The 18,969-nt window shown below is 38.2% G+C and overlaps 1 protein-coding gene across 8 annotated transcripts in view; it reads right to left on the bottom strand.

Annotated features, from left to right (window-relative positions):
• Positions 1 to 5,366: 5,366 nt before the first annotated feature.
• Positions 5,367 to 18,969, bottom strand: part of BRSK2 (BR serine/threonine kinase 2) — a 105,796-nt gene continuing 92,193 nt past the window's right edge. For 2 of the 8 annotated variants that reach the window (XM_072421706.1, XM_072421713.1), the window contains exons 19-20: positions 17,432 to 17,479; positions 8,582 to 10,094 (exon numbers count right to left, since the gene is read on the bottom strand). In XM_072421706.1, coding sequence (XP_072277807.1) covers positions 9,871 to 10,094; positions 17,432 to 17,479 — 272 coding nt within the window. In that variant the 3' untranslated portion in view covers positions 8,582 to 9,870. Of the gene's footprint in view, positions 10,095 to 17,431; positions 17,480 to 18,969 lie in introns of all 8 variants that reach the window. The other 6 variants (XM_072421707.1, XM_072421708.1, XM_072421710.1 and 3 more) reach the window with 6 other exon arrangements.

Below are 18,969 nucleotides of genomic sequence, written 5' to 3'. Positions count from 1 at the left end.
TAGTAGCTCTATCTCTGTTATCCTGTAGTCGGGTCTCACGCTGTTGTATTGTCTCTGAAGCTCTAGATGTAAGTGCTCTTTCTCTCATTTCCTGTACTTGGGTGTCACGCTGTTGTACTGTCTCTGAAGCTTTAGATGTAGTAGCTCTATCTCTCTTATCCTGTAGTCATGCCCCATGCTGTTGTACTGTCTCTGAAGCTCTAGCTGTAGTAGCTCTATCTCTGTTATTCTGTAGTCGGGTCTCATGCTGTTGTACTGTCTCTGAAGCTCTGGATGTAGTAGCTCTTTCTCTTATTTCCTGTACTTACTCTTTCTCGAAGGAATTATTACAGGCCAGAAATTTGTAAAAGAGTCCAAAAAAAGTATGTAAAAATATAAGCAAAAGGCACACTGTCACTGAGCAAAACACATACATGCAAATATACCTCTAAAATATACCACAGCAGTGCACAAATTTCGGCGGTGTACTCACATGAGTCATATGTCTAGCAAGTTTGGTTGAAATGTGTTGATGCGTTTCTGAGTGATCACATACAGACATCTATATATATAACACATACATACATATAAATATAGTTCTGACATATAGCACAGCTCTGTACAAAGATGAGTGGTGCACTCACATGAGTCTCAGTCATATGTATAGCAAGTTTGGTTGAAATGTCTCCATGTGTTTTCAAGTGATGGTGGAACATACACACACACATACACACATACATACATACAATTTTGTATATATAGATGTTTTTTTTTTTCCTGTTATAATGTCTCTAGTAGTGGTATTGTAAACATACTGTAGACTAACAAATGAAACAGATGTCTAAAATAAAATAAAGAAAATGTGGGTTTATAGCTTTAACCCTAAATGGTAATTAGGATTGTTGAATTCATCAATCCAGCTCAAAATTGTAGAAAATAGGAATTAGATTAGCAGAGGAGAAATCCTGGCAAGTCAAGGCTTTAATAATATATTACCAAATGTTTAGTAAATATATGGCGAGATCTACCGTATTTTCCGGCGTACAAGACGACTTTTTAACCCCGAAAAATCTATGACAAAGTCAGGGGTCGTCTTGTACGCCGGGTACCAGTACTTACCTGCAGCGTCCGGTGTCCCCGCGAGTCCCCTCTCTGGTCTGGCGTCCCTGCGAGTCCTCCTGTGCCTCCTTCTGTCTTCCTGCTTTTCAGCTTACACGAGTCCTCCTGGGCAGGCTCGCGTTGCTTCACAGCAGGACTCGTGTAAGCTGAAAAGCAGGACGTGAGCCTGGATTGGCTCTCCAGTGGAGAGCCTGGATTGGCTCTTCACTGGAACACGCCCATTCATTAAAGGAACGTGCCCATTCATTACTTAGAACTAGTAATGTACAGTTCTTTCTGCCTCTCAGTTCTCTCACAATAGTGAGATCTGACAGGCAGAAGGAACAGTACAATACTGGGCATATAACACGACCCCCAAATGATTGGTTGGAGTAGGGGGTCGTCTTATACGCCCAGTCGCCTTATACACCGGAAAATACGGTAGTTTACAAAATAGATGTGAAATAGAAATGCAATGAGCCAGAAGTGGGAGAAAAAATAAACCGGTGAGGAGAGAATTAGGTAACATAGTGTTTGCAGTTAAAACATGGCGTCTTCTGTAAAGAAACTTTCATCTGTAAGATGAATTATTTTGGTAAACCTATTAATGTACAGATTTATTTGATGCATTTATAGTGGGTATAGAAAATAATCACCTCCTTCAAAATAAATTACATTTTGTAGTGTTGATGTCTGAATTAAAACAAATATTTTTTTCCATCATTACTTCTTCAATGCAACTGATACCATCCAAGTGAAAGGTAGAATAGCAAAAGTTTTGGAAAAAAACGTCACTGATAAAGGATCATCCATCTCCAAAAGAAAATACTTATAACTCAATATGGTATAACTTATCACTTTTTCTATTGCACATCAAGCTATGTAATTGGCTTCATTTGATCATTTGTAGTAATTTTGATTATTTGGCATAAAACATTCCTGTGCTTGGCAATGCATCTAAAAACAAAGGCATTACAAAAAGCAGCACAGGCCAAGAGGTAAATACCAAAAAACATGTAACAGTTTTATTCATTGCTAGGCAAAGTAAAGTAGATTATTAGGAATTGAAAAGTGAGAACGTAACTGGTCAGTGAGGCTACTAATAGCCCCATGGCAACTTTGAAGCAGAGTTAGAAGTTCATGGTAAACGGTGGTTGTGGCGGGCATATGACAACAATTTCACTAGAGCTGGCAAATGTTTGTGCAGGATGGTTGCAAGAAAAAGACTCTCCTTAGGGAAGGCCAAATATATCTCAACGTTGGTTTGCCAAAGTGCACCTTGAAGATTCTGAGGCCAAGTGGAAAAAGGTTATATGGTTAGACAAGACAAAAATTGAACTATTTGTACTCCAAGCCAATGCAGCCCACTATCCAAAGAAAACCGTGCCAACAGTATTGCATGGAGGTGGTAGCATCCTGTTTTGGGGTTGTTTCTCTGCAACAGTTACTGGGGCACCTATCAGGATAGAAGGATAAATGGAAAAGACAAAATACCTTTAAAGTTATAAGGGAAACAAAGTTGTCAATAAAGTTCACCTTCTGATATTACAATTACCCAAAGCACCACGTTGTCCTCATGTGGCCTAGTAGGAGTCCAGACTTATTCTTACTCTATTGAGAATCTGTAAAATTATTTGAAGATTAGAGACCACCAACGATCACCATCCAATATGACTGAGCTTTAACAATGCAGTAAAGAAAGGTGGTCTAATATTTCAGTCTAGGAAAGAAGTAAGAGGTGGTTCCACGAAGTAACTGTACATTAGAAATTATTTTCTTTATCTCATTTTTTTTTGGTGGCAAAAATCTAAACAGCAGAATCAATAACATTAGAATGTCTTGTTTTCGTTTTGCAGGTAAATAAACCCCTTGATCCTATGGTAAACTGTGTATAACTTTGTATCAGCCATTAGCCAAACATTAGCCAAAACTCATTTTCCTCTTCCATGCTAAGTGGGCAAAGATTGGTTAAAATGTGTTCAAAACAGACTATTATGGTGTATATCTGAGGAGAATAAAAGAGAAAACTAGTAGGTTTGAACTTTGATCTGAATCTGAGCTGTAACGATTCAGCTATAAAGTAAAAGAAATTTATTGTATCTGCTCCATTGAAAATTGTCAATCTAGGAGCAAAGCATTTTTAAAAATACAATAAATATTGATCAGCTCATACAAAGCATTTTCTCCTAGGGAATGCTTGGTAAAAGGTAGGATATGGAGCAAAATGTTTGATACTGGCAACGTGGAACATCTTGTCTGTTAACTAATACTATTCAGTTAATGAATAGTTCTGGAAAGGAACTGGGAAAATCTATAGGAAATTTTTAAATTAAATGCTGTGTATTTATAGCCTGCCTTAGTGCTCCAGGTTCTCTTACCAGCAGTCAATATGAGCTTCAGAGCTTCTTCTCCTGTTCACGGTTTCCATCCAGGCATTGCTGTTGTGCTTAAGTTCTTGCTAGTTCATTCCGATGACTCTTTTATCTTACCTGATTGTAATGTAGGAAATGTATCCTCCAATATTCTCATCTTTGATGTCATTTGCGCATAAAAAAAATAGGCCGGATGTATCAGTGCCAAGACATTCTTCATAACCACATATATCTATAGGTAGGGAATAGTGCAGTACAGACCCACCTATCCCATATAAGAGGACTTCTGTGTAAGTAGACTGCACTGTATTAGTAGACTCAGACAAACTGAGTACAAATATTTTTACAGAGTTTCTGCCTCTGCTGACCCCGCATAAAAGACTACAGAGAGCAGTGATGCCCCCATCATGTGACCCTTTTGATTTACAGGACATGCTCCCACTTAGTCCTGAATAAGCAAATGTCTCTTTACAAAAAAAAAAAAAGGAAGAGGGCTGACCTTCACATTCAGAGAACCATCTGTAAACGAGCATGGCTATTTCTTCAGAACAGATTTGTTGAAATACCAAGGTATGATCACCTAGAGCAGCCTTTCTCAACCATTTTACCTCTGAGGAACCCTAAAATAAGTTTCAGGTCTCAGGTCATTGGGGAATGGCTCACATATTGATGGTCAGTGTGAAAAATGCCTCCCTACGGTAGTGGTCAGACAATTTCCTTATTGACAGCTAAAAAAATGCCTTTTTGCAACTGCTACACACTATCTATTAGCTCTGCTTTCCACAAGCTTGTACCTTATCTACAGGATGCCTCAGTGTATCATATTCCCTTGAGATAAAAGGGATACTTTGAGCCTCTTATATACTGTGCAATTGGACGCACATATCTTAAACCTTTTATATACGGTGCTAGTGTGCGTAATTTCTATCCCTAACCACTGCTTTTTACAACCATACTATCTTTTGGATCATTCTATACCTTCCAGACTGTAGATGAACAAGTCATTACATTTGTGGTCTCTCCATTACCCCTGAAGAAGCCTTGAGAGGCGAAACACGTCAGTTTGAGACTTACTTTTCTGGTTTATTCGAGTTTCGAGAACGAAATTACATTAGAAGTGTTTTGTCCAGTTGCACCAACCATTCTGTTCACAATGTACATAGGTGAACAGATAATACTATAACCTGCTGTTTTAGCAGAATGTTACTGTAATCTATGTTTAATGCAGATGAACACATAATATCCTTACATGTTTTTGTTTTTTGTACTCATAGTGTAAATAGTAATTTTCCTGTTGTAAATTGCCACACTTTTTAAATTCTGTTTTGACCAAACAAAACCCCTTCTCTCTCTCTCCTTCCATTTGTTGAGTTAACCTTTGACCTATTTGACCCCACAGGTGATTACCATTACCTACCTAAACCCTGAAGTTGAATTTACCTAATGTATACTCTATATTCCCCATGTACAAGATGTTCATTATGATTCACATTGTAACCTTTCCTTTTTCTTGGTTAAATAAAGAACGTTTTAAAAAAAAGAAGTACTTGCTAGCTCTAAAGAAACTTTAGGGTGCCACGGACCCCTGGTTGAGAGTGGCTGACCTAGAGGGTATTGTGTGTCACAATTTTAGTGAAATCTGTACTGAGAAAACAAAAATGCTGCCACTATTGTCCTCTTTTTCCAAATGTTCATTGCTTGTTTCTGGTTTCCAAACTCTCAGACCCAGATCAAGTATGTGAATCAAGCCAGACAAACTGAACTAATGATCTGCAGGCTTGTCCGTGACCAAAGAATTGTATCAGCCAGTGATCTACTCTTTCTTCAGGGATGTCTTATAAGTACACATTCCCTTTATCCCTCCTCTTTAAAACATTGATAACAAGACAAGATTCTGCAATAATGACACTGGAGCAGTTTGTGTACATACTGAACAATTTTATTGATTGTTTTCTGACGTTCATTTTTGTTTTTCTTTCTTTTTTTGAACGCCAATGCGGGTGGGTAACATGCCACTGTGTGCGCCCACTGGCTTTACAAAACACACAAGGAGAATATTGCTGTCCATATGCCTACCACCACCACTCCTGCCACAGAGCGGAATACCCCTGTTTTTTTGGCAGTCGAGTGTGGTGTAATACTGTAAAATGTGCAAGTGTAAAAAGACAGGAGATTAACAGAACATTGACATGAACCCTTTCAGGGAACCGGTAACATGGAAAGGGTTACCAAAAGTCACAAGCCCTGCCCTTACATCTCTCCTGCCCCAAGAATTCAGCACCTCTTAGTTCATAATACCCCCTGATCGTCATTTGCTTCAGACGTATATACAACAAATAGGATGGATTTTAAAACCATAGGGACAAGAGAGAACAGGGAAGGAGTTAGGAAGATAGGGGATTGAGGCCTTGTTTTCATTGAAGAACCTTTAATTGCGTAAGGATGGTGGTAAGATGTGTTTTCTCCTGCTGAACCATAAATATGTATTGTGCTGTCTTCCATTCACAGGACATATGCTCAGTAAAACAGTTTATTTACATACCAACGGAATCATTCATCGCAAACTTGATCCTTGTACAGCTAATAGCTTAAATATATATATTTATATTGTATTTATAAATAACAGAGACTTTCACACCACGCACTGTGCGAAAGGCCTGTGGAACATTGTGCCGCGTAAAGACACCAAGAGGACAGGGAGTGCAGTTTGGTACGCATACAACCTGCATACTTTGGCATGCCTTTGTATACCGCACCTTTCAAGCATTGCAGAATTTATTACATACATGCACTTTGCAGAGTCCTGAAGCTATGGAAGTATGGGGTATTAACATCTACTCTGATTTGGATTTGTGGATGGAGTATCAGAATTCATTTTGGCACCAGTGCTGGTGAATTAAATTTCTACATAATTTTCATTGTTTGTATCCAGGCCTACCCGTGTGGGAATCAAATCTGAGAGTAATAACTCTCTATAGAGAGTAATAACTCTAAAGTAATAACAAATCTGAGTAAGTAATAAGTTATATGGCTAAATGTTTGGTCTACCTGGGCATCACTCCTATATGATGGAACCATAGACATTTGTATGGAGTTGGCTTTTTTGTAAGAGACTCCACTCTTTTGGGAAGGTTTTGCTTAAGATAATAGTGGGGGTCTCTGGAAATATGTGACCAATCAACCAAAAAAAGCCATTTGTCAGGTCAAGTATTGATGTTGGATAAAAAATCCTAATTCTAACATGGCCCAAAGGCGTTTAGTGGGGTTGATGTCAGGGCTTTGTGTAGGCCACTCAAGTTCCTTGTCACCAAACTCATTAAACTCTTTTATGGATCTGGCTTTCAGCACTTTGAACACCAAACTGTGGCTGCACTGTTGAAAACAAAGAATTGGCTAAAATGTCAAACAATAACCTTTTGTGATTATTTGATTTAACAGTGGGTGAAGCTGCAACACCTAAATGTAATTGTGAGCAGCTTCCATATAAGTTTAACAATAGTGTACAGAAAAAAATTCATGCTATGGTAAGGCAATCATGACTAGTGTTGGTGTTCGAATTCGGGTTGTCCTTATATTTGACCCGAATATGGCTGTTCGAATTCAGATAGACCTGACTCGAAAAACACGCTGTGGGAAGACTTCATTTAACCTCTAGTGCCCGGGGATCCCACACTGACAGTAGGAGTCTCACAGCCATGCTCATGAATGAATGCAGCTGCAGGAATCATCCTATCACAGGATGATTCCCATGGCTGCATTTATTCATGAGCACAGCCGTGGGACTCCTGTGTTCTTGGATAGCGTTCTTTAGTTACACTAGGGCTCCGCTCCCCTGATTGCTCTTGCAGTTCTACACAGTCACAAATAATATCCAGAATATTCTCCCCCATGGACTTTAACGGTGTTCGAATTCAACGTTCGATCGCCCAAAATATCAAACACTAAGATCTTCGACCAACACTAATCATGACTTTCACTGGGTGATCGAAAAAAAGAAGAGGATTACCCAAAGGTGGATTCACATTAGTGAATTCTGGTTAATTAGCGAATACCTTTTTGAAAAAAAAAACAAAAACGTATGGGCGGTTTGGTGGTAACTTTTTGGATTTATGCTAAAGTTATGCCAAAGTATAGAAAATGCTTTCCATAGATTTATGCCAAAGTATAGAAAATGCTTTCCATAGATGCCATATATCTGTCCTGCCCCACTTGAAAGAGTCATTATGGTAGGCAGGGCACAAAATTTGTGATGTAGGAATATTCTAAGTTTGTCACAAACATATCAGTATTCAATATAATGTTAATCACCTTGTTACAGCAATAATATTTAGTGTCAGTGCTTTAGTTGCAGCTGTAGGGTAAATAGGGGCTGCACTGGGGGCAACAAAACCCTAGAAAAAGCATGGACAAGGGCTGGGTCTAATAAGAAGTTTATTCGGCTTATATTTGTCTTCCGTTACCCCTCTTCTCCTTCTCTCATTAACACGACCTTGTAATGGGGATGCTATTGTGTCCCTTACATTTAGTCACTCTGCATAGTGCTTAGTAAACAATGTGGGCACCTCAATTGCTGCTGGGCACTCTTGTGTCTCTACCCACCATGCACAACACTGATCCACAGGCCAGTCTTGCAGTTAGCAGTTAATAATTTAAACACAAAGGATTAACACCCAACCCCAAACTTACAAACCTTATAAAAATAGCCCAGATATTTCACATTATGCAACAGGACATGCCAACCCCCTCCCAACCCACCCTGTGTACATCCCTCAGAAATCATTCCAACCCCCCAAGAGCCGAATTATAGGGCACTGCCCTAAATAGGGGTTCAGTACAGAACACAGCTCCTCTTTTTAACCATCTCTTTATGTAGCAGTCTGTAGTGTGTGTGTGCTGTATGCGTGTGTTTGTGTGTAAACATATTTAACCCCTTAAATACATTCAGCAATAAAAACCCTTAATATATTCTATGGAACCCTTTCCTGCCCAGAGAGCTACACGCAACCCTAGGCATTCAAGTCTACGATTCTTGGGTGGTGCAGCTAAGCAGGATTTTAGGAGTAGGGTTATCATTCAGCTAATAACAACAGTTGCGTCTTGCAATGTTCCACAATGACCAACGTGAGCTCCCAACTTCATCGTCAGTTGTATTATTACATGATGGTAACCCAACTCCTGTGTGCTTTATTGCCCATCTCGGAAAGAGAGATGTCCCTGCTGCAGGCTCCATACTGGGTGGCAAGTGCAGGGTGGATTCAGGGTCATCTTCTGGCCAGGCAGACAAGGAAAGAAGAAGGGCGGCTGGTTAGCTTTTTGGGATAATTCCTGGGGGGGTAAAGTGAGGGAGAAGACACATGCGAGAAAGAGAGAGAAAGAATGCAAAAATAAAAGAAAAAAAGAGGCAGATATCAAAACCATGAGATTGAAAAACAAAAAAATTGAAGTGAGGAAATGAAAAGGTGCGTTAGAGAGGTGAAATGGCAAACAAACACATAAAACAGGAAAGGAGAATTATTAGTTGAGGAAGCTGGAACCAAGCAGGCAGCATCCAATAACGATTGTGCTCCGAGCTCTCTATATACATATTTATAGCTGTATATACATAAACATTCAGTATTCCGGCTATCAAATGATGCACTTCTATCTTTAGTACTAATACTGCAGGTACAAGGGTGTGCAAGAATATATACACACACATATATGTATTTACATGGCAGAATAAATATATATATATATATATGTAAATGTAAGATAAATTCATAATACATAGTTAGGTATTATCTACAATCTGGCATGACATGAAGGGTGAAGGAGAACCCAAATTTCAGAGCTTATTTGTGCATTTGGCTCCATAATGGAGATGATGGTGCAAAAAATTACTATAGATAATAACAAGGTGATGATCTCATCCCAAGGCTGCAAAATAAATTGCACAGTATTATCATCAAGACAATTGCACCTCATTATATATATATATACATCAGGGTCCCATAATCTGCTAATCTTGAAAATGTGATGGAAGTACAATGTCATCACTAAAATCTATTTCATAACAAAAGATCATGCCGAGACCTGTAGCTCCACAAAAGGTAGGAGAAGCTACAGATTTCTAGCATACACATACATAGGAAATTCACACCTTCCTGTCACTAGTAATACTTTTACCACTTAAAGCACTGAAACTGTGACATTATACGTTCTCCATTTTTTTTTTTTTTTGAAAGTCCTTAATAGGTCATGTTGGGTATGTTCAACCAGCACAAAAAATGTTGTCAGCAGAGTTTAATTTACAGGCCAAAATCTTATAGTATCACCCTGTGACACTGCAATCTTGGTTTCACTGAGTATTTGCAGGGTATACTCCCTGTAGTATCATTGGGTTTTAGTGACATCTGGAGGTCACAGCATGAATATTCCTCTGTTATGTGCCCTGTTTGCTGGGAGAAGCAGGGACAGGGGTCTCCTGAGTGATGACGGGGCTGGTTTTCCTGCTTTTTTCCTTCCCGCTGGCTCCCAGGGGCCCCTGTTCCTTATTATCAGTCGAACGCTGCTTGCTGTGGGGCCCAGGGGCGGGAGAAGCGTGACCATTCTTCTCGTCTGAAAAAAGTTGTTTAAGTACGTCAAAGAAGTTACTGATTGGGCGGCCTAGAGATAGAGAGAAAAACAGGGAAGGGAGAGAGGAGGGGAAGGGTAAGAGACAGGCAGAGAGAGAGAAAGGTAGAAAGAAAGACAGAATGGAAGAGAACTGGGGAGAATTAAAGTATACCCATCACGTTAGGTGGAAGGAGCCATTGTTTTTATTGTAGCCTACAGTTTACTGGATTCTTGGTTGCATTCCCACCAAATTCTAACCAATCATCAATGTTTTTGTTTATTTTTTTTTCGAGTTGGACTATGGCTACCTCCATGCAATGACAGGTGCACTTTACAGAAGAGATGCTGAAGAATCTGTTTATGGGAGAAGATGCAGAGGAAGCGGTACTAGCAAGAGAAAACAAATTGGAATAACAAAAAATATTGGATTGATGTAAAAAAAAGGGAAAGGGAAATAATAACCTGACACCTAGAATGGATACCAGCTTGAAAGGCAACATTTGGGGAGGTCTTTTTATAAAGCGTCGGACATTCAGCAAACATTCTCTGGTTGTGAATCAATCAATACACGGACATGGAAGATTCTCAATCAGAGAAGGTTTGCTATATATAAATTTACTGCTTTATGAGACCTCCTAGAAAAAAAGGTTGGTGATGCCCATTGACATCATCTACATCATTCTATTATTGTATTCATGGACAGCCACCAACCAGCTCTGTATGGAGTGCAGGCTGATATGACCATACAGTACAGGTTACATTATGGGCTACCAAAAAATGCTACAGAAATATTCTGCATTGTGTGTACATAATACGGCCCATTCAACACATTGGTGAAAAGCCGTCACCTTGTAGGCACATTGGAGCATAATAATGGCTCAGGAGCTTAGCTACATCTCCTATTTATAATTTTATTATAGTATTTTAATATAATTTTATTTCTATGTATCCAGCTCTTAATAGGTTCCTAAGAATAATTAATGCTTACATTAGTCTATTTTACTAACCTTATTACTGCTTTTAGATTTTTTTTATTGACATTTTTATTTATACCTGCCGTGTTTTTATAGCGGCTGTATTGTTCTAATGTATTTCATAAACATTGTTTCTGCCAGGATCAAAATCATTACAGGGAATCCATACTGGGCCCCTAATGTTGTTGGGCCCCATTATCACTGCATTCGTTACTGTGGCAGTAATTAAGCTCTTTCTTACTTTATTCATTATTTTACCTGAATGGCAGATATAAAAGAACATCATACTGTTTTCTCATCAAGCCGACAGTGGGCCAGTGACCAAAGTTTATTTCTGAACTTCAGTGGAGGTTACTGGTATCACAGACCTGCTGCATAACTAGATCACACAAATGGCTAAAACAAAATGACAAATCACTTGGATATATATGTGTAAATTCACATATATGTAGTTTTTTGGCTTTTTCATGTATTTAGACTTTTTTAGATGACTTTTGATTATTTATTAGGCTAATTTATCATATTATACAGCCGCGAGAAAAGTTCTGCTAGAATGCCTCCTTTGATGTGATCAGATCTTCATCCTAATTATAATGTATTTAGACTATCTCCTCGAACACGCAGGACACGCGGCCCTTTGCATTGGCAACACTCAACATATGGTTTAAACAATCATGGTGGAAAAAAGCAGATTAATCTTTTAGTATGATAACTTGGGAAAAAAAATCAGGGGTTGGTTTTACCTTCCTCAGGGCCTGTTTTTAATTTGACTTTTAATTTAATTTTTAACAAGACATGTTGGTGATCTGGGTTGTCATCGAAATGCACTTAAATGCACAGAATGCACCAGTTTTTCTTGTTGGTGTTCTGTGTTGGGGAGCCCTTTCAAATTAATAGGCTTCCCTAACATTGCATACCAATGTGAATTGTAAAGCCACATGGCTGGCAAAAAAAAACACATTTTGGACACTTGCAACTTATTGGTGCCCAATCACAAATTTCAGAGGACCTTCCAGAACAATTGAGCACAGCCCCACCTGGTAAAATAACTTCCTTGCCACCATAAAGATCTTCAGTGTAGTCCTGCCCGGCTCTACACAACCTTTGCAACAAACGTTTTTTTCCCCAGGTGGGCTACATTTAGGGAAGGAGGGCAGGTGTTAAATAAAGGACAACTTCACTAGTCCATTAAGGAACTGTTGACTGCAGAAGGATGGCAATGCATTTGCTAATTCAGGCCCATCAGTCTGCAAATAAAAAATTATTAAATACAATGAATACTCTTTCTTTCCTGCCACAGCATGACCTGCTGCACAATATTTAAGGAAAAGAAAAAAAAAAGATTTATTTGCAGGATTTACCCAAAATGTCTAATCATATATTCCATGATTTTTTTAATTAATTTATGTGATTGTTTAAACCATGTGTTTTATTGGTGCAGCACTACTTCTAAGAGGCATATGGAGTTTATTGATAAAGTTTCAACATTTATTAAATCAGAGTCCTTGTCCATGCTGCTCTTCCTTTCAGGATATTGAAAAACCAAGCTCCATTTACATTTTATTTATTTATAACTTTGAGCTAGATGAAGATTTGATCCCATTTCAAAAGACATTAAATTTTAAGGATTCTCAAAGTATCTTCTTAATTGTATGAAACTACCCTAAATTTTAATGAGCTCTGAAACAGCTTTTAATTTTTATAAAAATCGGGTCCTGTCAAAAATACAATATAATCTACAACAATCTTCGGTATATCTGCACTTCTTTATTATATTGATATAAAAAATAAACACAAATTGTAAAATAGTGAATATAAAGCTCCTGCTAATGTAGATTCATACTGCTGAAGTGGGAGATAACAATGGAGAGTGGAGATAACAATTTTTTTAGGCTGAACCAATGCTTGTGAAGATCAAATATAAACTCAGTTTAATAAACCAATTCTGCATGCCAATTGGATCCAATATTTCACCCTCAATGTCACATGACCCTTTGCTTTGATCTGCACATGGCACTGATCCCATTCCAGAAAATCAGCCCATGCATTACAACTACAGAAGTCTCTCTGAGTTTACTCTTATTATCATGTTACTTACTAAAGTGTGCAACTTTACAAATACTTCCTATTACAAATGGTTTTTTTTTGGACAGTTGCCAAGAAAGTGTATTTTCTAATTTAACTTACAGCAGTGATATGACAATAACTCTTCCTCTTAATATTTTGCAATACTAAAAGTTCCTAATATAAATCCATTGATATGTTATATATATATATAACATATATAGTCACACCACTACTCAATATAAATGTCTGGGTATTTAAAAAGCAGCGCCACTCTTTTCGATCATTTTTGTTCACAGTGGCAGTGTGGCAATATTTATAAAAAAAAAAATTTTTTTAACAACAGTGTTGCTGCCATATTGATGCTTTTTAAAGCTCCCAAGACTCTTCTTTATTTAAGCATCACCTGAATTCTTCTTTCCATTGCAGCCTTACTAGGAACTGCAGTATGGAAGGGAGGCCACCCTATGCAGGGCCATTATAGTAAGCATACTTTGCATGAATAAACATGTAACAATAATATTGCTCACAACTTTCAAACTCCTGTTTGCAAGAGTTTTCTAAAAAAAAAAAAAAGAAAATTACATATTACATTGAAATGGCTTTTGTGGATGCAATATTGGTATTGTGAATTGGCTCCAGAATGGTTCAAGTATTTTGGCTCACATGACCAATCTTGGTTCAACACATAAAACTGCCATGGCCTGGTGGCATTTACTTCTAAACAATATATACTAGCTGCACCAGCAGGGAGCATCTTATAAAATAAAAGAAAATGTTCAGGAGAGCAGAGACCAAAGAAAAGTGATAAGGGACAGGAGTGGAGAAAGAGAGATGTTTCTTGCACAAAGGTACTGATATGCAGAGACAGCCAAAGACAGATATGAGACAACATGACAGTTACAAATGAAGACAAATCATTCACAGAATTCTGTGCATGGAACATTTTACAAGCAATTCATCAGCTCTGGTGTCATAGAAAGCTGCAATATGCTGCAGTCTATAGAGGCATTGAGCTGAATGACAGGTGATACATGAAGCGATTGGAGGCGTGAAAGAGGGAATAGTAGACTTACGTTAGCGTGTTGGCAATGAAAAAAGCAGCAAATGGGGTGAGGAAAGCAGAGCAGGGGCCGAATATATAGAGTGTCTTGGTCAAGCCTGGATTCTGGGAACTAATATGGGGGAATTGTGGAATCAGAGTGCTGGGTACAGCTGGACCTACTGTACAGACGTTTTAGGTTTATCAAAAACTTCCAGTTTGCATCCAGTCTGGTGGCCATCCTAAATTATATGTTAAGCCAAACACAATTTCTCTATGCTTTGAATAGAGGGGGAAAGAAATAGTTGGCCTTCCAGTTTGGTAAAATGTTACCAACTGAAATGGAAGGCTGGGCCAGACTCCAATCAACTGTGACCATGGCCGCCAAGTGTTTGATGGACAAGTGGTAAGCATTTGTAAAACAGCCAACTGCATCTGTGACTCCTCCATAGGGTTAGGCACTACTTGCTGCATCCAGTAGGCAGTCATGGTCCTGAAATGGTAACCACACACTGTAAGTGGCCGCCAGTAAGGACAAAGTCTAACTGCCTCCCAACTTCAGCAAAAAGGTTCTAACCTTCCCCCACTCTTTCTAAAACATGACTGGACATACGCTTTAACTATATTAAGTAAATTCATTTTTTAAAGTTGTTTTTAAAGCCACCAAAACCATTGAGCAGACGGGCGATATAATGTGTTTGTTGCAAAATTCTGAACTGCAGACATAAACTGTGCACTGCTTTGTGTATTATCATTTTATTTGGATAGGAGGTGATAATATAACACCTGTTTTCATTTGTCCATCTATCTGAGTGTTTCTAACAAAAAAATGAATTATAAAAGTATAATATCTGCAAATAAATGAGATATTTAGAGAGTGCAGTGTATGAGTAAATATGACGTGTAATTAGATTGTCTCCTTAAAACTACCAGGACAGAATAATTACTCATTTATATTAAATAAAGTGTACCTGTAACCTACATGCAGTGCAAGCAAATGACCAAATCCATTTCAGACAATAAAGCGTACCACAGGAAACCACCGAATGCATTATTGACTGCCGGCACAACACATAGGCAGATACACTTTAAGGGAATTTCAGTAGTTTTGTTTGTCTGAAGTCCTAAACACTGGACTAGAGCATTGAATACCTTATAATCAAGCCCATTTGCAGTATTTATGAACATGTGACATTTGCATGGGTTGACAAAACTTAAGATTATGAAATGACCCAGGACAAGAAACATGACGGGGTTACAGATTGCTGCTTCCATTGGCAAAGTATGAGGTACACCTGTTTGATGTTATTATCTAGGCTTTATATATACAAAATGGAGGAAAGGGATAGAGTTTTACTACCCACAACAACCAATCAGCTTCCAAATGTGATTTTTTTTTTTACTACATGCCATACTTCCACATTTCCTGTCCTCCATTTTTATACAAAGAGCCATGGGGTACTCTACCTCTATGTTCATGTTCCAAGTGCTGGGTCAAGACAGTATTACTTTGTATTCACATAAATTGCAATGAAGATGCAAGTGCTATGTGATGGAACTTATTGATTGCCATGTTTTGCTGAATGAAATGAAATGAGGCCTAGAAACCATGACCACGATAGTGAACAAAATGGAGGAGGGATCATGAGTGGGAAGAAAGGTGATAAAGGAGTGGAAATGAAAGAGCAACATAAACAGAAGGGAGCACAATGTGGAAGATACGTTAACACAAAAAGAAAACCTGAAACCTTATGAGAAAGATGAAAGAGAGAATAGACAGATAAAGAGAGACAGGGGGTGGGTACAGTGGGACAGCCGCACATGTTGAGAAAAAAAAATACTAACTACTAAATGTTATGGTCCCAGAACACGCATCTACTGGGAAAACTGATCTACTCCAACAAAACTAAGTTGAGTAATTTCAGGTCTCTTGGTTAGAAAATGTCTTCCCCTACTACCATCAAAAGCTGAAAAATAATGGCACCCAAATAAGCCATACCTAGAAAAGGGGTAGAAGGGTAAGTGGGGCTGGGCCACTTTTGATTATTTTGAGTTTTTATTTGTGAAAATTGAATAATGTCAGAATAGACATTGAAAAAAGGTAAATAGGAGTTGTAATTATTACAGTTGTGAGAAAAAAGGTTTTTAAGCAGTTTTTGGATTTCTGTAGGAAACTCTTAGTTTACTAATTGATAAAGTATGAAAGGTAGCCCGTGAAAATTGGTAATATCATTGATCAAACATTTTCTATAGCTGCCAATCAGACCTGTTCCAAGATATTTCTATTTTTGGGAAGTCTTGCTTGAAGACCTATTTCCAAATTCAACTTCATATGCAACGTCATATAATTTCTAGGGTTCGCAAACATTTTCTCACAACTGTACATATGTACACTATATAAACAAAGTTTGTGGGCATCATGCCAATATGAGTTTTGCCATTTTTATCCCATTTTAAAAGTTTGGCCATTAATATGGGAATACCTTTCTTCCTTTACAGCAATGGCAGCCTCTGCTCTTTTAGAAGCCCTTTAAGATGTGTCCTTGGAAATTTGTGGCCATTCAGCCAAAAGAACATTTGTGAGGTCAGGTCGAAATGTTCTCAATCAATTTCATCCAAAAGGTATTGATGTGGCCTTGGTGCTTCTGCACACCAGCTTATGAAACCATATCTTTATGTACCTGGCTTTGTGCACAAAAACTCAATAATTTACAGTGGTGTCCACATACTTTTAGCAAAATAGTGTATTATAAAACTAGGCATAGATAATACCCATCTATATTAAATGCTGATCATCCAACAATAATGGTTCCATTATGTTTAATTACCATTGTGGCCATCCATGGGGCAAAAAATGACTGCAAAGTTACTTTTATGTCAATTATAAAAAAGAGCCAATTGATGATCCAAGGGTTTTTTGTTTTGTAAATTAAAAAGTAGATTTAGTACAGCTATGTTCTTGGTGTGTATTATGAAAGATAAAAAGTGTACTGACATGCAACCATCATCCATATTTACGGTAGCTCAAAAGCAACACAGCCCCTAAGGTGGAGAAACATCCTTCAATTGGTGGCTATGTATATGTAAAATTCTCCTACACACCTATAGCCAGGAAGGGATAGGGCCCTCTTTTGTAGTGCTATGGATGTATAGTAGGTGATGTATGTCAGTCTGCATTGGTTGGCCTGTAGTTTTTAGGAAAGGGTGGGGAAGGAATCATTATGAGCAAAGGAGTCTGCGTGGGTAGCAAGGGGGGGAGCGATAGCAATAGCAGCAGAGGTATGAGCACACAGCTGGAGGGTCCTTACCACATTTTGAGAGCTTCCCACTGAGATACTCCATACAGTTATTGGGGTCTGAACAGCACAAGGGGAAAAACAGGGTGGGGGACATGAACCAAACATTCCCACACAAAACGCACCCCCCACATTTTCATAACACCAAATATGTTCCTATTGCATGATGCGTGTGACCACTGCAAGCTGTAAGGTAGCAAAATAGTGCAAGCTTAACACAGTGGAGGCAACCATTTTATGAGAACCTTTATATACGACAGAATACATATTCCATTTACACAGTGGAATGACTTTTCAGTAATTTCTAGAATACCCAGCCTAACCGTTCACCGAGAACTGGACTAATTCTCATAGCACTACAGCATTCACAGATCAGGGTGAAAAGACAGACTGATTATTAATGTAACCCACAAAAGGGCCAGATTTACAGAGGGTATGAAAGTACCCCTGTTTATAAATGAAGAGGCTGCTTTTAGTGATTATCCTTTTACCTATCTCAGAATGTCTGCCTTCACTGTATATAGATAGTGTGTATTCTTCTCTTGGCATTCTCCCATTAGATAATGGTGCCTATTATGTTGACATATGGGAATAATAAAATAACACTCTAGGAAGAAACTATTAATGGCTCTATGGTCATGAGAATGTGAGATGGATTAGAGTCTCCAAGCCAGCCAGCAAAGGTAAAACACAGAAAGAGTACACATTACATTGGAATTACACAGCTGCCAACATTTTTTGATTTCCAGGGCTGCTATTGTTAAACCGGTATTCTTAAGCTCCTATAAAGGCCTCATATACACAAATGGAAAATATTAAAGGACCGTCCCATCCAATATTCATATTTCATTTTTATAGATACTGCAGAGTAAAATCATCTAATGGTGTCTTGTATTTGTAGGTGACTATTGGTTCTCAGGGTTCCTGGATCTTCACAGTTGCTGTAGTCTTTACAGAGGGTTCCCACTCTCCCTGTTAGATTTATTTATTAATTTTATAATATGGAGAATGCCAAAGGAAGAGTAGAAAGGAGCAAATGTGGACAGGAACAATAAAAATGCCCTGGAGTACTGGAATAGGAATTATGTCAGGGATATCTCAATGTTTCAGTATACAAAATGTATAGGATGCCTGGGGATAGTACATTAAGCTTTGTCTTTGACTAACTAACTAATATAACTTTTTGGGGGAGTTGAGCCTTAACTGTTGAATTTTTTTTAATTATTTTAAGAAATAAATAACTGCTAATATAAGTCAAGGTCTGGAGATTAAATACCTAGTAGGCTGGAGAGGATGGATTTCAAGTTTGTTTTCTTTGAATATGTAGGACATTTCTAGGGACTGAGAAAACAGGGTGCATGCACACTGCTTTTGCATTGTGTTTGCCTTAGATCAGTTTAGAGATCAGGAATATGTATTATGGGTATAGCTGCAGTGCATTGGCAAAGAACTTGCAAAATTCAGGTTTCTCTAATTTAATGTGGATGTGGATGGGTGCACTACATCTGTGTTCACAATAGAGCTTAAGGCAGTATTAACAAAATTTGAGA

Source organism: Pyxicephalus adspersus, chromosome 9, assembly GCF_032062135.1.
Source record: "Pyxicephalus adspersus chromosome 9, UCB_Pads_2.0, whole genome shotgun sequence".
In the NCBI taxonomy this organism is placed as follows: domain Eukaryota; kingdom Metazoa; phylum Chordata; class Amphibia; order Anura; family Pyxicephalidae; genus Pyxicephalus; species Pyxicephalus adspersus.
The sequence above is the reverse complement of the archived record's forward strand: the minus strand, read 5'-3'. Positions and strand labels throughout refer to the sequence as shown.